This window comes from Rhipicephalus sanguineus, chromosome 5 (genome assembly GCF_013339695.2).
Source record: "Rhipicephalus sanguineus isolate Rsan-2018 chromosome 5, BIME_Rsan_1.4, whole genome shotgun sequence".
Lineage (NCBI taxonomy): Eukaryota > Metazoa > Arthropoda > Arachnida > Ixodida > Ixodidae > Rhipicephalus > Rhipicephalus sanguineus.
Genome location: NC_051180.1, coordinates 62,666,049 through 62,686,115, shown reverse-complemented (window position 1 = coordinate 62,686,115; position 20,067 = coordinate 62,666,049). Strand labels below are relative to the sequence as shown.

General features: G+C 44.8%; 1 protein-coding gene across 1 annotated transcript; it reads right to left on the bottom strand.

The window, feature by feature from the left end:
• Positions 1-271: 271 nt before the first annotated feature.
• On the bottom strand, positions 272-1,357 carry LOC125758601 (uncharacterized). The gene has a single exon (XM_049415954.1). The coding sequence runs from the start codon at positions 1,355-1,357 to the stop codon at positions 272-274; it is 1,086 nt and encodes a 361-aa protein (XP_049271911.1).
• Positions 1,358-20,067: the final 18,710 nt, after the last annotated feature.

Here is a 20,067-nt window from a genome sequence, read left to right as displayed (position 1 = left end):
ATCCACGAATATTAATTGTTCTACGCGCAGGGACCTTTCCAATGACACAGTTCTGCCGCCGTTCGAGGCCGACGGCAAGACGCCCTCGTCATGCATACGACGCCTTGCACCCACGCCATTGTGGCAACTAAAGATTTGCATCTTGTCGCCCCTTGATAGGGACGAAGCACGCATGCGAACAGCACCGCGCGCTTTCTTCTTTGCACCACTGACACCCACAGATGCTTCTATCTGCCTCATACGCTGATCCTGCGACGCGGCAACCACATCCTCATGGCGACGTTTTGCCGGTGCTGCCTCGGCGTCCATCTCCTCCGCTGCAGTTGTTCGCGGTTCTTTGCCCGCTGCCTCTGGAACTTGAGAGACGCTGCCATGCGTCCCGCAGTTCTCTGGCAGATTCCTCCGCCAGCTTTCCCACGTCGACGCCGTCCGCGTTCGCTTCCACTGGCTCTTGACGCTTACCGACGCCCGCGTTGTCCATCGCCGACGGTGGGCACCCGGAGACGCTATCGTCATTGGCCGCTACCTGGTCGTTTCCGTTCATAAAAGTTGCTGCAGGTGCCGCAGCCTGTTCTGCCTCTTCCTCGTCCATGATGAGCTCGCTCTGGTCTGAAACAGCAGGCCGTCCTACCGCTCTGGCGTAGCTCCGCGTGCAAGCCTCCTGTGTGTGGCCAAATGCATGACATTCGTTGCATTTTGGAACTCTGCAGTCCCGCCGTATATGGCCCGTATGTTTGCAGCGAAGGCATAACGGTGCTCGCCCTGGCGCAACAATGAGCGCTGTACCGCTGCCTAGACGAATCTGATGCGGTATATCGTCAAGTGCAACACCTTCCTTCAAAAATAGTCTCACAAACTTCGTCAGGGAGTCAGCACATTCAAATCCTTCCACTTTCCACCTGTCGTTTGTCACCTCCTTTACTTCACCATACTCGCTAAATGTCCTTCGAATGCTTTCGTTAGAAACATCTAAAGCCACCCAGTGCAACTTTAGACGCACCGCTTGCCTGTTAGGGTCAATGACGATGCACAGCCGGTCCTTGACTACCAAGCGACCTGCTTCCACAAGCTTCTTTTTGGCCTCATCTGTCCGCAGGTTGACAAGCCAGACGTGTGACATCTGGTAGGCACCGATAACAGCCACATCTTTGATGACACCGGCGTCTTGCAAGGGCCTTCGAAAATCTTCGATGCGATACGGCCTTCCTGAAATATCGCAGTGCAATACGACTGCACGCTTCATAGCATCACCTGACGAAACAGTGGGCAGTACAATCCTGTAGTCCTTTGGCACGGTAAACGATGGGGTACCACGGCCGTAAGCGACCGCTGTCGCAGCTCTCTGGGAGCTAACCATCCTGCGTCCGCACGCGTCGGTGACCAGAAGCAGAATGACAAAGCCGCGATGTTACTTGAAGCTGCTATGGAAAAAACACTACATAAATGTCATGTAGTGGAAGGAGTCTCCTTAACGCATTTTGTTCGACAGGTGTAAAGACGAAAACGGGCCCATTCGGCGATTTGTATGCGCATTTGGGAGGTCATCAAACTACGTCGAAAAAGGCCGGGATAGTGCAGCCATCGCCGCTAAAAACACACGAACTTTTAAACATCTCTAAAAATGGACAACTATGTCCATCTAGCGGAAAACATATCAAGCCAATGCCGCCTTTCCAGAGGAGGCGTTGATCAAGCAAACAGCAAACGCTAGATAATGTGCTGCCATCTATGAGGCATTGTGAGACCCTTTATTGCCTCCGAGATGGCAAGCGCGCGGCGTGTATCTTGGAGGCCATACGACTCTTTCTTTAGATCAAAAACCTGTATGTACCATTCTCGCGCGCGCGCGCGCGTGTGTGTGTTTCTGTGTGCGTGTGTGTGTAACAATACACATTAATAAGTATGCACTTAGTGGTTGAAGTGCGCACTAGGGGCCGGATTTCGCTATTGCGTTCAACTCTTAAAGGCGAAGCTTAAGGGTCCCCCAATTTTTTTCTCCCTTTTTCTTATTGTATGGCAGGCACCCGTCGCACACAATCGACACAATCCTTCCATACAAGCCGGATCGGTCTGAGTGTGCGCCGATTTCTGCTACCGCCCGACTTGCTGAAGAATGTCGCGAACTTGCCAAGACCTTCACTACGCATGACCAAGAGCGGCAGAGGAGCATTAGCGGTGACAGAATCACTTCTGAGCCGACGTTCCTCCCTGGAGTGCTCGTATGGCTCTCGATCCCTACCACTGCACCTGGCCTCTCTTCAAAACTACTGCCCAAATACGAAGGCCCCTACCGTGTTGTTGAACGCACATCCCGTGTAAACTACCTGATCGAACCCATCGATCCATCCTCGGACATGCGCCGTCGAGGGCGCGATATTGTAAACGTGGAGCGCCTCAAGGCCTACCATGACCCGCTCATTGTGACAAGTTGTTAGGTCGCCAGGCGGCTCCCTTTTCGTACCCGGAGTAATTGTAGCGAAGCTTTGGAACTCTGAAGTGGGTCGTTCTCTCCGGCCCTTGGGTTGCCCTCTTCGGACAGAACGCAGCTCGTGCAGAGTCGGACTCGTCGCCTTGACTGTCGCCGTCGTTCATCTTCGCCGAGTGTCCGCCAATAAACATCTTTAGAATATATATATATATATATATATATATATATGTGTGTGTGTGTGTGTGTGTGTGTGTGTGTGTGTGTGTGTGTGTGTGTGTGTGTGTGTGTGTGTTTTCACGAATCCAGGCACTTTGCGGGAAGGGGGGGGGGTCAATTTGACACCTGATGACTACGAGCTCTTGCAAGCAACTCCGGAATGGCCCCTTGGAATGGATTCCTCTCCGGAGAGTTGGAATCGCATACCGGCCATAGCTTACTTTGTGGCCCTACTAGCACGTCTGGTTTCCTTACTCAGTACTTGCACAAATTTAAGCGTCATCAAACGGTTTCGACGGACTGCTAGGTGAACGCTCGTCCGGCTCGCGTGGTGGCTGTCTTGCGCGTTTCGCGCAGACCTGGTGTTCATTACCTTCCGAGAATTTGTAAACTCGCAAATGTCGAAACACGAGGCTCGCACTCAACTGCGCACCAAAATATACATCGCATTTCGGTAAGGTATATTTCCCATAGCATCACAAGGAGACCAATATAATGTTACATTGTAGTCCGTTTACAAATCTTGTCGAAATTAGTGCAGTGATTTTTCTAAAAGAACGAGTCTGGCATTTCCGCGTGTTCTTGTAGGACGAGCTATAGCTTCTTCTTAGTCACTGCGTAATTGTATGTTACGTTAACGGGCCACAAGCGAATATGCGACGCGGGAATCTGGTGCTGGCGGCCGCAAAGACTTATTCTCATTTCCAAGTAGCCTCCCTACAATAAGCGGACTGGATTCACGTCTTTATATTTGCCCCAACGTGACGGGGCTGTATACCCTCACCTCCCTAACTTACCATCGGCATGCATTACTGTTTTGTTTTTCTGTCCCCTTTCCGCATTGTAGTGTAGCAAGCCAGACCAAACTATAGCTCAGGCCGACCTCTCTGCCTTTCTGTAAGTGAATTCTCTCGGTCTCTCTTTCACAAGTACGGGTTGTTCTGCAGCGCCGCACGCACAATGATTGTTCGCCGGAGAAAAGATCACTCATTGCATCACCGTCTGGACCTCTAACCCCGTGGATATATGGCTATTCGCTCGTTAGGCGACAGGAATGCTCGCAGTCGCAAGCTCGGTACGAGAGCTTATCTTATACACCCAGATGGAGGACAGCCAGAGTGGAGACTCCAGAGGTTTCGGGAAGTTACGCACCACCATTTGTTCCTCCGTGAAGGTACTGCGCTGGTACGTGCCAGAGTTGGGCGTGCACAATGCTTTCCGTGCGGCTGTTTCGCTTATTGCACCAGAGAACAAAAGGAATGCGGATTGTATGATAATTAACTTCCCGTCTGCAAAGCCACCCTTATGGGATCCGGCCGGCGGAGTGGAAGTTGCGACAATGGCAGTTCAGCCCGCTGCTCATTATCCTCGCAATTTATTGTGCACCGCCAGTTACTTACGAACATTTGCGTGTTTTGTTGATGAAAGGTGCAATATCAGCCGGACTAAAAAATGAACTTGAGGCAGATTGTTTAATGCTTTCAGCGCAGCCAAGAACAGCTTTGTTGATGCAGAAAGAAGTGGAAAAGAGAACATACGGGTGACTTGCGCAATTCTAACACGTGCGCCTGTCTCCATTCAGGAAACTTGCGACACATCTTGACGTATCGTTTGTCCAAGCTAAGTTCTCCCTATAGCTCGTGCTATGCTGTTACCTTGGAAAAAGGACGCGTATTTTATTTGGTGCCACTGCCTCCACACTATGTCTCCTTGCAGCCTTTGCAGACTCCCACTTTTACATAAACTGCTGTTGCGTACGCCTCGTGCCACTACTTGGTGTCAGACGCATTTGTCGTGGCGCAGAGGTGCAGTAAACTAGCTTATTCAGAATATTGCAACGTTTCTCTGTAGTAAGTGACAGCACGTGCGCAAATACGTTACGCAAAAGATTGCAAACCACGACAAAATGTTTCTGAAAGGAAGCCCGTCAGTCAGCTTTATCAGCTGTGATTATGTGTCTCTATTTCATTTTCTGTTTTCCTGTGCGTGTTTTCTGCCATAGCTGAACATTTTCGGTGCGCTAAGCCCGGCGTAAGATAGCAAGTGCAAAAAGGAGAAACGGGAACGAAATTCGCCGCATAGATCCATTACAAAGCATTAACAGGGCTATGTTTTCTTTTCGTGTATGCGTGATGAATTGTGTGCGCGACGACTTGTATGCGTGGTGATTACAAAGTATTAACCGATCATACAAGAATTGGAAACTTATGCGCGTTTAATACTTTCTGCTGCATCCATACCAACTTGCCCAAAAAAACTTCAACTCCTTCACCGCCTAGAGATTTGCTTTAATACCACCTTTTAGAGAGTTTTAATGAGTATCACTTTTTACGAAGCATATGAATTGATTGTGCGTGCGTGTGTCTACATGTGCGCGCGTATGGATTAGCGTGCATTGCGTGCACGCACACGCGCACGAACTCACACACGACGTGTGGCTATGACCCGCGAGGGACAATGAAAGAGGTAGCAATGTATATATATATATATATATAGTTGCAGCAAGGAAGTCACGCTGGCCTCAAGGTTCACACGTTGATTTTTTAAGGTATATTTTTACGGCCGTAAAAAAGCACAGTGCGTCGTGCTCTCTCCTTTATATATATATATATATATATATATATATATATATATATATATATATATATATATATATATATATATATATACATGTGTGTGTGTGTGTGTGTGTGTGTGTGTGTGTGTGTGTGTGTGTGTGTGTGTGTGTGTGTGTGTGTGTGTGTGTGTGTGTGTGTGTGTGTGTGTGTGTTAGGCGGGTGTCGGGTCTGTTATTCTATACATTGAGAATAGGAAGCGCCCTTTTTGTTTGTAACGCATTTCTGTCAAATTCAAATCTATTTGCTTTGCGGGACCTTGGACTAAGGACGCGCTTTTTGTCTATTTTTTCGATCATATCGTGCTCCGCCTGAGGCCATAAAGCTTACAGTCCCCATCGCTTTCTCTTCTTGGTAACAGGCGGCGTCCTTCAAGCTTACGTTTCATAAAAACGTATATCGAATTATGACCCTTTTATTACTACTCGGGTTGTAAAGCGGCAAATGATGCTTATTTATTATATTTAGGAATTATTTTTTGAGGCAACAAAACAGTGGACATCGAACAATCTTGCCACCGCGCGCTCTAGAAACAAAAAAAAAGAACTGCTGCCGCATCACATTACACAAATCTCTCCAAATTTTTTTAGGTCGCATGTTTCTTTTTCATGCTGTGAACATTTAAAAGGTTAGTCAGAGCCACAGTTTTTCACTTTCGCTTAACATTCTCTTTTATTTCTGTTCTTCTGCCACTTTTGATGATGCAGCTCCTCAGGATTCTCAAAGGGCTTTCAGGAGACGACATGCGTGATCCACCCGAAGCAGCTCCCACGGGACTGCGCTTCCGTAAATCTGGCATCAATGGATCAGGTGGCCGGTGCCGGCCTGCGTCATAAAAATACAAACTGCGGCTTCGATTTGGATTCACCCACTTACCAAGACGAGCGCTGCAGTGAACGAGAGGGCTGGGCAAATTTCTAGATGGAAAACGTTGAGAAAGTTACGGCGGGAGGAAAGGGGTCCTTGCGTAGAAAGGAAGTTCTGCGGACGCATTTGTCTCAACGGCGTCGTTGTTGCGATCAGCTGCGACGGACGGCGTCCATAATCGGGGCGCTTTGTTTCGAAACGGCGCTCACGCCATGCGAGCCCTATATGGCGGCACTTTTAATGAAAATAATCATTGAAACAGCAAAAGGATGAATTGCAGCTGAGAATTAAAGACAGTTCAGTTTGACATCCCACGCAGGGGCAAAGGTAAACGTTAAGGCTGACGTTCTTTGTTTTCATCTTTCCTTTCCCTTTCACCACCTTTCTTGGAATATGACTGCGAAGGCAAAGGAAGCTTTGTAAAAGAACAAAACATTTAGTTTCTCTCACAAGGTGTCTTCTTTATATGACTAATTCCGCTTGGCTAATATGGTCACAGATAAGCGCAATCGTGTGAATATGTAAAACCGCATTTTTTTTAATTTTTAGTATCGAGCAATGTATTTTGCAGGACTTGGTAATACGTAGCAACTCAGATTTCTCTCTTTTCCTTTTTTTCTTTTTTGACGAGTCAAATGTGTGCACGTCACAATATGAGTTCGTGTGTTTTTTTTTTCTTTTTACAATGCAGTTTTATAAATTGATGACGCTACTATTCAAGCCGATAACAAAAAAGTGGGGGAAAGAGGATGGAGCAATTGTTCTCCCAAGTTGTAAGCAAATCAAGCAGACTGCATCACGCCATACGGAGAGATGTAATCTCAATATTTTATATTTTGTGGAGGCAACACCTAATAAATCAGGCACACGCAGTGCTTGGTGTGTGTGTGTGTGTGTGTGTGTGTGTGTGTGTGTGTGTGTGTGTGTGTGTGTGTGTGTGTGTGTGTGTGTGTGTGTGTGTGTGTGTGTGTGTGTGTGTGTGTGTGTGTGTGTGTGTGTGTGTGTGTGTGTGTGTGTGTGTGTGTGTGTGTGTGTGTGTGTGTGTGTGTGTGTGTGTTTGTGTGTGTGTGTGGAGCGGTGGGAGGGGAATTAATGACAGAAATCCAACTTCTCTTGAGGTGGTGCCGATGAAGTTAGAGGCAGCAGAAAGACTAGACATGCTAAATAAATCAATGTCTGCAAAATCTCGCCTCTGAACTTTGCCACTTCAAAATTTTGGAACGTGGAGGGGCCCGGCATTGTTCCATCTTTCAATACCTAACAAGGCGTGCTCTGTCGATTATCGGCGTCATTATTCCGCACCAATCATCTTCCATGGTCTCTTTTCTATAACTTCAGCATCTGAATTTTTTTATCGAATTCAGCACTTCTTTTAAACAATTTTTGATGAAGAAAAATATGTGAAAGCTAACACTGCGTTTAACTCATCTGCGAACCAGCGATGCTTGAAGGCAGAATGCTGACGTACTTTTTTGCACTTTGTTGGCATTGGATTCCCCTCTCCGTTTATAGTAATTTTTGTTTACGTGAGAACCTTGTGAACTGACAAATTATGAAAAAGGTGCTAAACACTGATATTTGGATAAAAAATAAAGAAAACACGCTTCTTTTTAGTTACCATAGGACTGCCGGCAACACTGCTTAAGCAATATACATCGTTTTAATGGAACGCCATGTTTAGACTAAGGAGTTTGGGGGAGCCAGTAAACATAGAAACATTTGTTCTGCCAGTAGAAAGAGATCTTGGTAATCGTGATAATCGAAATTCGTTGTCTATAATATTCCTTTAAAAATTATTCCTAGATTGCAAATTTGCATGAAAATTTACTTTGCGTAAAAAATTTACCAAGCTGATATTTCCTAAATGACACGCTGGAAGTGCCTAAAATAACTGAAGAAAAAAGTTACCCTGATTCACCAGGGTGCCAGCAAGAAACTTCACATATGACATGCATCGTCATACGACATACATCCGAGTACCCAAGAAGCTCATAATTTGGTTTCGTTTGTAGCTAAGTATTATGAAATGCCGTTGGCTTACCAGTAGAGCTCATAAAGTGGTCTTAACATCTACACAAAAGTATCATCCCACAATGGTAAATGTAATTCGAGAATGCATTAGGCGCAAAAAGAAACGAAATAAACAAGTTGCGCTGTGTTTGTAATTTCCAGAGAGCATCAGGGTTCCTCCTCGCTATCTCGCGTTTGTCAAAAATATTATTCGTTGTCATAATTTTCTTAAAACATCGAACAATTATTTATTCTGGCCTTCCGAATTAAGGTCTCTTGTCCTTTTTTTTCTTTTTGGAATATAATGGTATTTTCAGGTTACATGACTGCAGGGTCCTTCAGGTGCTTAACTATTTTCTTTCAATTTCCACCCGCTCAACTCGCAGAGCTTTCTGCAGCTCATTATGCATCCCTAATGACGTCATGTATAAAGGGAAAAATGGAATGGCTACAAACAAAAGATAACGGATAAACATTAGCCTCCTTATCGGCTTACTGACACGGGGTAAACATATTGCGCGACCTCGACGTACGAAGTTAGTGTCGGATAGATTTATTTTTTGTTTTCTTTGCATTTTCCAGGGAAGGCTTGATGATGCTGAGTGAGCAAGAACGCGAGATAACGGAGCTAATGATGTTGAACTTGATGTTAGGTCGTTATGCCTGCACGTTCTTCATTTAAGACAGACATACACGGCGTTCCAAACATGACAGTAAAAAAGAGCCCGCTTGACTTATGCTTAAAAGGCAACCGTTTTTCCTTATTGGAAGAGACAGGTCCACAAAGGTTGATGTTTTGGAATGAATGTTCTTAAAAAAAGGCCGAGAAGTGCCACTGCAATCTGGCTCCCCGCTGGTTTTTTTTTTTTTTTGCTTTTTATTCTTGTTCCGGGTCGCCTGTTTAGGTTCGCTTAATTATCGTGCAATATTATCTTAGAAATGATCCTGCGGGAAAGGGGAGGTAGGATGAAACAAGCGTAAAGACAGGGAGGTTGGCCAGTTCTTAGACCGGCTGGCTACCCTGTGCTGGGGGAAGGGGTAAGGGGGATAAAAGATGATAGAAGAGCGATGTTACAAAAAGAAAGGGAGAGCAGAGAGGAAAAGGGAGGAAAAGGAAAAGGAGAATACGACACTGCTTAGAGTCTGTCTCTAAGACCAGTTGTCGGCAAGGAGCGCAATAATGCTTTGAAAGCCTGCAGAGTTTTCTTGCGGGGTTGGCTGCCTTCATCGCTTAACCAGGCAAACTAATGTCGTTAAAGTACTTAGGGATTTCCGCTAAGGAGTCTCTGCGCTGTTTGACATGTCTGCGCGTGGCTGGGTGGCGCGGAATCTTCAGGCTACCTCGTAACTTTGATAGAGATAATGACGTTGTGAAAGTTCCTGGTGAGAAACGTCACTGGCGTTTTTATTTAGTCACTGCTCTGCAACAAGAACATTTTGTAATTTTTCAATACAGTTTTCTGCAGTTCAGGGTTGGAAGTAAATCTTGAGCGCCGAGCTGTCGTATGGCAGCATATGCCGATTGACTAATGCCTTTGAACGGAAATATATATAATCAGTTTTGGTACAGATTGATTGTGAACTAAATGAGAGCCGTTTTAATTGTAGTTAATCTTTCTTTGTATTCAAAATTGAGATAAGCAATAACGTATGTATCCATAACTGTCATTAAAAAATATTTCCCCCTTTTTCATGCATTAACGTTTGAACTTTATTAATTCATTTGCTACGGGCATTATAACAAATACCTAAAACAAAGATCATGTCAGTAGCGTCTTTTAAGCTTCGTTCGCAAGGCCATGATCTCCTTTAGCGTGGTTTGTAGGTATTGCGAGAGGATTATCACTCGCAATATATATACGTACTGTTGCACTCACACAAATCACTTTTTATGCGAATTCGGCGTAACCTTTAGCCTACATTTGGTTTTGGTAGCCTTTATGGTTCTCTGAGGCAGTGGACCGCAAACGTTTTTCGCCGCTCACACGATGATAACGAACTTTTAGCATGTTCTTTTTTTATTACAAAAGGCACAATTGACACATATTTTTACAACAATATTTTCATCTGCGACGGCAAAATTATTTTCATTAAATATAATCTTGCAGGACCGTGATGTTTGCATGGGGTGTTGAGAAGCGTACACCGTAAAATGATGCCAGAAAATTTACCGCGCGTAAAAAGAAGGAACTAACGAACGAGGAAAGACGGCATCGACAAGCGCTGGTTCCTTTTTTTTTTTTACAGCGAAAGCTGCTATGAGATCACAACAAGGGCCGTTTTTGGCGCCGTAGTTGTCCGCCGCCGCCGGTGTCTGTACCCACTATCGCGCGAAATAAGGAGAAAAAAACGAAATAAGAAAAAAATTTCCAGGATGGAACGAGGTTCGAACTTGGGCCCTCTGCGTCGGAGCCCAGTATTCTACCTCAGAGCTATGCCGGTGCTTGAAACTGCTTCGCAAAAGGACCCTATACAGGCGTCATGTCGGGAAGGAACCACATTAACTTATGTAATGTCGTGTGGTAGAAGAGTAAAATAATAACGAGGCATCATACAACGCGAATTCTGTAACCAGGCGTCACACAATACGAATTGCGCAGCGAGTGGGTTGTCGAATGCTTCCAACCCATTACAAAGGGCTCAGCCACAAATCTTTATCGTCATCAGCCACAGCATCAACAAAGTGCACATAATGTCTTACAGGTGTTTAGCGGGTACCACGGTTATCCGCAGAATGACGAAAAAATGCGTAGTGGCTGCCTCCCTACTTCACAAAAATTATGATGATTTACAGCGCAGTGGGTTCCTCGCAAGCGCACTTCTATTGGTTGCCAAGGAAGCCCATAAGGTTCTCATGATCCATTTCCTCGGGGTCTCAATAAAGTTAAATCCCTCTCTCTCTTTCTTTCTCAAGTTAGGGTATTGTATAAAGCGCGGTGGGAGAGTTAAATAACGACCGGGCGTCACGCAATGCGAATTACGTAACTAGTGTGTCGTTTAAAGCTACCAACCCATTACAAATGGCTAAGCCATAGTTCTTCATCGTCATCAACCGTCGCATCAGCAAAGTGCACATGATGCCTTACAGATGGTACCTCCGTTATCCGCAGAATGACGAATAATGTCCTGGTCGGTGCTTCCCAACTTCACAAAAATTATTTGCGGCGTAGTAGGTACGTTTCTAGTGTACTTGTATTAGTAGCCACAAGAGAGTTTATAACGGGCTCTAGAAATGACGCTCTTCGAGCTTTCTCTGTGACTGTGCTGCGCTTTCCGCGCAGGCCTGGCGTTGTTTTTTTTGTGTGTGTGTGTAAATTTTCATGTGCAGTAAGGTACCAACTCGCCCAAACTTTCGAGTTTTCAGGTAAATTAGCGATGGGAAACCTTCGAGCGATTGTTAAGACTTTCTGACGAAGGCTATACTTGATCCCCGCGCAGTTAGCTTAGCAAATAAATTAGCAGCAATTAGCAGCAAATAAATTCCGCATAATATTCCCCGCGCGTTTAATAAAAACTATTTTCCTAGGTATTTCTTGCTTTCATCAAAAATAGCGCAGTGAAATTTTATCCGCTACTAATGCACACTCGCTACACTCCTGAGCCCATTTAATGGGAAGGCCGAAATCGTTTGACAAACTTTAATCTTTCCTCAGACATTACCCTTATTGTGCCCGTTATTTTTACCGAAAGTAAAGCACTTTATTTATATCCCTGTGAACACTGTAACAAAAAATGAACTACAAACTTCGTACAAAGCTTCCCGTCACGAAAATAATCGAATGCATATATTTATAAAACGCCTTTATTTTGGGGACAGCTGCTTGCAGTTCTTCCCTGGCAGAGTACACATATAAAATACTGTAAATCGCTCGCATTCAGCACGACAAGGCATGGAAATAAGGTGATCAGAAGGGTTCCTAATTATTTTCAACGTTTGAAATCAAGCCAGAAACTTGAAATTTTTTCATGCATTAGACATAGAAAGCGTCCCAGCCCTTCGCTTTAACAACACGTATAAATTAAAAATCATGGTAGTGGTCGTACTCAAGGATAGTACAATACGCGTGTGCGCACATCTGGAGACGAGCACGACCGCAGGCACAGAATGCGCAATAATCATTTTCCAGAGCTTGTAGAACAACGCCTAATCAAATACAGTGCAACGTAAATTCGTACGTCATCACATCTAATTTCTTTCTAGTGGTTATGGCGCTCGACTGCTGACCCGAAGGTCGCGGGATCGAATCCCCACCGCGGCGGCTGCATTTTCGATGGAGGCGAAAATGTTTGAGGCCCGTGTACTTAGCTTTAGGTGCACGTTAAAGAACCCCAGGTGGTCGAAATTTCCGGAGCCCTCCACTACGGCGTCTCTCATAATCATATCGTGGTTTTGGGACGTTAAACCCCAGATATTATTATTATTACATCTAATTTCTTCCTCTAAAGTGTCTCCCACCGCAAGTGTAAAGAAGCTGATCTGACATATGTTGTGTATTGGTATCATCTCGTTGTCTTTTTTTTTATCGGTCCAAGGTGTTCACACAACGACGCTGAGGCAAGCTCTTCAGCTTTTCTCTTTCAATAGTCTCAAGTTCTCGAGAAGCTCCGCGGTTCGTAATTAAAAATCCTGGCCAAGCGTAGTCTTCGCTATCACGGCGCCGCGAGAGCTCTGTTATAACGCGCTCGCGCAACAAGGCTCTTTTGCAGTCTTTTAATTATGATCCAAGGCAGTTATGACGTGGGTCACACGTGCCTCTCGGGCCGAGAAGAGACAATGTGTGTCTTCAAAATAAGGACTGACATTAAACTCGATAAACGAGCAAGCACGGCGTCTGAGCTACTTGTTTTTCTATGGTACGGGCTCGGATGAAGCTGCCGCTGTAGAAACAGCGTGTTTTTCACTTCCCAAGGAACGAAAGGGGCTTCTTTTGTGTGCGTAGACCCAGTGTCGAAGTCACTGTGGCATATTGGATGTCCCTTAAGGCTTCGGAAGGTCTGAAAAGAAGGTCTGTAGGTTGCTTTTTTTATTTCTTAGTTGCTTTTCTTCTTCATTCAGAGAACACGTCCGTTCTCTTTCAGAGACCGTGCACGGTGATAAAAGCACGGAAGACCGGACACAGATAATTCAATCGCAATAATAATAATAATAATAATATCTGGGGTTTAACGTCCCAAAACCACGATATGATTACGAGGAACGCCGTAGTGGAGGGCTCCGAAAATTTCGACCACCTAGTGTTCTTTAACATGCACCTAAATCTAAGTACACGGCCTCAAACATTTTCGCCTCCATCGAAAATGCAGCCGCCGCGGCCGGGATTCGATCCCGCGACGTTCGGGTCAGCAGCGCGTAATTCGATCGCACAATCGCACACGAGAAAAACGCTTTCACGATTCATAAGAAAGATTACTCAGATGACACTTGACACATTAGAAGCGAAACCACTTTCTACATTTTGAAAGGCGCACGACCAAACAACGTGAGCTCATGGTATATGCTCGTAGGTCGCTCTTTTAAATGCGAAGCATTTCTTAGCGAACCTCTGGCACTTTGAGCGTTTCTATCTACGTATCTATCTATCTATCTATCTAGCCGCCTACGTCTGGGTTCTCTCATCATCGCCTCCTTAACTTGGTGTAGACTAAAATTTGCATGGGAGGGTAAGAGTATTTGACAAATATGATTGCTGGTTCAGGACATGAATAACATTAAAATCATTTCGCGTACGTCGTCAAACCCTTTCCACTAGACACGTGTGGCACATACCCGTTTACCACGGGCCGCGGGGTACGGGTATGCGCCACAGGTGATTGACAGTTTATATCTACCCAGGAACAGCGAGGACAGACATTGGTAACATAAATGCTAGATCGTTAAGGAAAACCAACATCGGCAGCGTTAACTCAACGAATGGAAAGAATGAAAATTAGGATCCCAGCCGGAATCGAACCCAAGCATTCTGCGCGGCAATCAGATATTCTACCACTGAGCCACGCCAGGTCTATAAACTGGTTTGGAAAAACAGCATACGCAGGTGTTATATCGGTGCAACGTCAATTGTGCTTGTGGTGCTGGCTGTCTAATTTTAAAAGAACGCAATAAACACACGATAATCCTACGATGTGTACTCCTACATTGCAGGCGTCATATCAGATTAACGTCTGTAGTTCCAGTGTTGGCTCCGCTTTTATAGCAGTCTAATAAAGATTACATTTGTATTCCTATGATTGAGCAAGATATATTGAAGCATTCCTCGACCCCAGAGGAATACATTAACGAAAGTTACATATGATATCCACATAACCACACCGTAAAGTGCACTTCGTCCGCCAGAATGACGCAGTCTCCTCTTCATTTCTTACGAGGCTGGGCGATGGCCTCATGCTGACCGATGATGATGCCAGATTGATTGACAGCCGCTTTGTGGATTAGGCTACGTAGGCCACATACGCCCAGGTAGCCTACGAATACGACAAACACCAGCCACTGAGGTTGGTCTGCGTAGCACTATCCAGGCTTACCAGCCTCGACGGCCTATACCTCACCAACGCGAAGGGTGGCTTCAGGTTCCGACATGTCGCCGGCTCTGTCGACAGACAATTTGTTGACGAAATGACCGAGGCATCCACGAATTCCAACAGCTCTACTATACCACATACTTCGCTACACATGGACCCCTCGTCACCACGATCACGACCGGATACTATAACAAGTCATGACCAGCTGCTGGTGCTCACTGATCACGGTGGTGACGCCCTTGTTCAAGAACTGTCAAGAACTTCTTCCACACATGCACACGGGTTCGTGAAATGTGCGTGTGTTCTCGGGTCACGTATAAGCACTACATATCACCTTAACGCTTCTGGTGTTGGTAATACCCACGTTGCCATTGGCAGCGTTACTCAACCGTAAACAAGTGGTTATACAGCACACATGCGGCTCTTCAGCATATATATGTATGCGCATAAAATTTATACAAATCGTTAGTATCATTTTGTAACGTGTCGCTCACTAAAAAAAGTTACGCCAGTCACCTACCCGCCGCATGCTTCGCATAACATCGACTCCCATGGTACGTGGGATCTGCCGAATTTTAAGCTCTTACAATGGTCTTCTGCTAAAAACTAACTTGTCGTAAAAGCGCAAATTAAAATATCACTTGTGAACTAACTTTTCATGGAATATGCACTCGGCGTTGATAACGTCCCCTTGTTTCGTGATCTGCTGAAATACTTCATGTAAAGCCTATAAAATATAAAATGTAATAAAAAAGTATGGAGCCTACAAAAGTTGTCCCTTTTAGGTAACGACTGAAGTAATCTGGTCTAATGCGGTTAATGAAATGCTACAAAGTGATTCCCATGGTGTCAGAAGGCTGCATAACATCATTTTCGGTATATTAAGTTATCCCATGTGTTACTATAGTGCAGTGTGTTTGACTGGAAGCGCGCACACTTTCCATGACAAAAAAAATTTTTACAGTGCCATATGAAACGCATAGCTCATAAGCCATATTATTACCCGAAGCAGTTGGGCTTCTCAGGTAGAGTAATGTTTCCTGGTCCATAACCGTACAAATATCTTCATTAAATCATTTGTGGAGTTTCGAATGAAGTCGTACTCCTTACGCCCGGTACATGATGCAGCCAGCGACGCTGTAAACCAGGCTGACAGCTTAGAAAAATTATTATATTTTGTCTCTCTATCTCTCTCTCTTTATCTCTCTCTCTCTCTCATATTTTATCATGCGTATTCTATTACAGCTATCTCCGCACACTGCTGAACGACCTTTCTGAGCTCCCGTCCACAAGTTGCGGCAACATAGCAGCCACTGGCTTCACTTCAAATGGTGCTGACATGTCTCATTGTTTGGAAAGTTTCACAGAATCCAAAAAGAAGTAACGTAAACAGAGCACGGAGCGCTGGCGATGGAATGAAGCTTTCTTACAGGTGAATATGAGACGTCCATTTAACAAAGACCTAAGTGCAAACGTAAAACGATACAAGATAGAATCATTGCCTATTGGATAGTTGTTGCATACATGTGTTAACAATATTTTAGCTAAACTTTTGATACAGTCTCGCAGCCTTGCTGCAGAGTGAGATCGGTTCACTTTGTTCATACGGAAGAATAGCCATACGTAAGGTTGGCGCAGGACTAATGAGGGTGTTTCTAGGACTGTGTTTAATTTGCACGCACACTGTGCTTAATTCTTGTGCGGTTGGCGGCGGCAGTTGTCGCCTTATTACATATTCTATACCGCACATTCTTTGCACGATTACGTTTAAGTTATTCAGCAGTTTGTTTTCGGCGACAATTAGTAGCAGACAGTTGCATGAAGGCTGTTCATCATATGATCTATTGCTCATTTATGCAACCACCCGTTCCCGGCGTTGAAATTGAGCTGTGGTACGCCAACACTTCCAAATTTTCTGTAAATTTCTGCTTCGCACTCACAAATATGTTCCAAATGAACTGTGTAGCGATGAAACAGCTCATAAGATTCATCGTTATGACCTGATCTTTGCGCGTATAACGCATAGATCAGATTAAAAGGACGGTTGAAAACTCTCACTGGAGATACAGCTGCGACAAGAAGGATAAGTTTAAGGTGGCACAAAATGGATCTGATTAAAGACAGACCGACTTCTCTGTAAGTCTCTACTCTTTCCTGTCCAAAACCAAAACATAAAATATCAGTCCTTCCAGTCCTCCGCTTTGGGGTGAGCATATGCTCAGAACCTAATCGTATCTTTCGCGAAATGGCCCCAGTTCTCCCTGGTCCGCTTTAGCTGGGGCTCTTCCCGCTACCGTTTCAATCTAAGAGGTCCACTTACGAACAGTTACCGGAAAGTCAAAGAGTGCGTTGTCCGTTATCTTGAAAGGATACATCTTGAATAACAAACTGTCGCATTAGCCCTTCCTGCAATTTCGCTGGCACAGGACGACACGGCTGTGTGGCATAAATCTTGAAAACTTACATAGCGAAGTGTTAGCGAAGTTTTAGTGCCATGAATTCCGAAGTTCTAAAGGAAAAAAGAGATGAACACCGATTAGTGTTGCGCAGCGATCGGCATATGAGGTTTTTCTTGTCCAACCACGATTACAAGACTGCTAGCTGCTTCAGTCTTCAATACAATAATACCACTTACGAGTAGAGCCTATCTCATAATATTTGGAACGTTACTGTCTCCATTTCATTAGCGCGTGTATGAGTGTTTTGGCAGTGTGCATGCTTGCTGCTTCGCCAACAGCCATTGCCGTTCTTTCATTCTATAAGCGCACGCATTGTGCTGTCATATAGAACAAAAACAACATTAGCGAATTTTAGTGCTGCGTACTTAGCGTCCGTAACGGCTTTGCTTACTTAATTGAACATATTGCTTGCGTCATAACGCTGCATTTCGCATGAGCAGAAGTTCGGCGCAAGTTGAGCAGAAGTTCGGCGCAAGCGTAACGACATTGCGTACTTACGTACGCAATGTCGTTACGGACGCTACGTACGCAGTACCAAAACTCGCTGTTAACGCAGGATATGAAACAGCGTCCCTTGTGAATGAAATATTCTTTAATATCAACCACAGCTAGAGAATTCCTGAATACTAATTCACACGGCGAATTTCTGACCAACTCTTATAGGGCACCTATGCGACGATGTGTTCTTTACACCACTTCCTCACGATGCCATACGCAGCCAAACGATAATGATGCAAATGAAGTCATTCTTGGTCTCATTATCTGTTGACTTCTTATGGCTTTGACTAACAAAAATCGAGCTTTTTCGGTTCACTTTATTCTCGATCGTGGCGCACGAAGCGCAATTTCAAATAACATTCAATAATTTTAAGTCATATTACGTTATCTTTATAAACTATAGCTCTCAAACGATGTCACATAATGACCTCGAAAAAAGTACACTTAGAAAAACATGACTGATCCCTGCGTCATAGGAATCGGTATAATACGAAAGTGAAACGCGTCTTCACAGAGGTAGTTGAGCGAGTATTCTGCGTTGTTTCGCCGCGACGGCGAAGCAATGATGGCGATAGCAACAAATTGGAATGTCGCGCGAAGAACGGGAAGCAGCTCGGAACTTGCGGCGTGCTGCTCGAGCCCAAAGGACGCAAGAAAATAACACATACAGGACGAGCGCGAACTAACGACTGCCACAACTGTTACTTCTTTGTGTTTGAGCAGCGTGCTCCTTTAGTAAACACGGCCGCTGCAGCGAGCGAAGGGACCTTCGTGCACTTTGTAACTTGTACTTGCACTTTGTAACTTGCGGCGAAAGCATAAGGCGTACAAACCGCCCCCATCACGAGATAAGCGCGCGCGCACGGGCGACCACACCCTGTAGGGAAAAGTACAGATGGGGCCACGCACTCATCGCAGCGAGCGGGGCGACGACATTTAAAGCGCGCCCTTCGCAGCCTTCGCGCAATCTCGCTGGTGATAACGAAAACAAGTGCCACCGAAGTCTGCGTACCGCCAGTGATAAATGGCGCATATAAATAGCTCGCCGTTATTATGCTGAAGAACGTAGGCTTTGTGGCTGAGTCGTCTCGCCCCGAGCGCTGCGGAGCGGGGGGGTCGTGGGTTCGATTCCCAGCGACGGAACTTTTTCTTCTAGTTTTTTTCTTTGTCATCTGTCAGTGTATATTTACAACGTCATATCCGTGACGGAAATACGCGAGTGAAGTCTAGGTAGACCCCGGCATAAAACACTTTTGTGTTTAAAAAAAAGGTACTTTTACTCTTTTTTGCGAGTCATTACGAGCCACGTATATGACTATTTAAAGAGACGCGGGAGCTCTCTTTTGAAATTATCGTATTCTGTCGAAGAGTCATGAGACCCAAAAGAGGGTTAATGTGCCTCTGTAAAGAGAGTCATACTTGGCAAGTCAGGACTGACCAAAAAGAGTAACAAATGCTCTTTGTTTTCTTTTTTCTAAGAGTGACAAAGAAGCAACCTTCCTTTTTCGGTCGTCCTCACTTCTTGCTCCTTTTTTTTTTCTTTTTTGCTGCGAAAGCTAAATATCGCTGATGCAAGCGCTTCACAGCGGCAATGCGAATGTCTTGATGAGCTGCAACGCATTAATGAAGACATGAATAAGACTTGTTGAAAGATATCAGTGTTTAAAAATCTACAAGAAAAAATAAGGTATTGTGTAGGCGGGCAAGGGCATAACTTATGCTTTCTTCATCTCAGTTCTTCAGAAATAAACGACCATGTATCTCAGTCAACAGTATGTCCTTACCTTCTTCTTTACCATTCGTAGGTGTTACGTATAAAGTAAAAAAAAAACTAAGGCAGCTTTGCACTAGTGACGCCAAGCCTGAAGAAAGTGCGCAGCTGTGTAGCCTTCTTGATTTTTCTTTATTTTTATGTTCTTTCTTCATCTCTTCCTTTCTTTCTCTCTTTGTTTTTTTTTCTATGTGTTTTTCGTCTCTGTTTATTTCTATTTCTTTCTTTCTCTCTATATATATTTATTCTTTCCTCTGTCTCGCTCTTTCTATCTCGCTTTCTTTCTCTCTATTTCTTGCTTCCACTTTCTTTCTCTTTCTGTCGTTCTTCCCTTTCTCTCTATTTCTCTCTTTGTCTTTCTTTCTACGCCATGTTTTACTATCCCCTTCTTTTCCTCCTCATTTTTCTCCTCCTTAAACTCACTGCCCTATCGCGCCTCTTTGCCCTGCTATACTGGACAAGGTTATGCTATGCGCTGCTAGCGTGGCAGGATAGCTGAATGGCTAGGACGCCCGCCTTTGGATCTTTGGTACGCGTGTTCGAATACCGCCTCTCTAAGAAGTTCTCGCTTTCTTTCTCTCTCTGTACTCATTGGCTCGCCCATCAGACCAATTGCATCCAACGCCGAATAAAGTGGCGCATGTGCTCTGGCATCGAAGGATAAAGGCCTAGACAGACGGTACG

Excerpts from the sequence above, each read along its gene's own strand:
- LOC125758601 (XM_049415954.1), bottom strand. The coding sequence starts at position 1,357 with ATGGTTAGCTCCCAGAGAGCTGCGACAGCGGTCGCTTACGGCCGTGGT.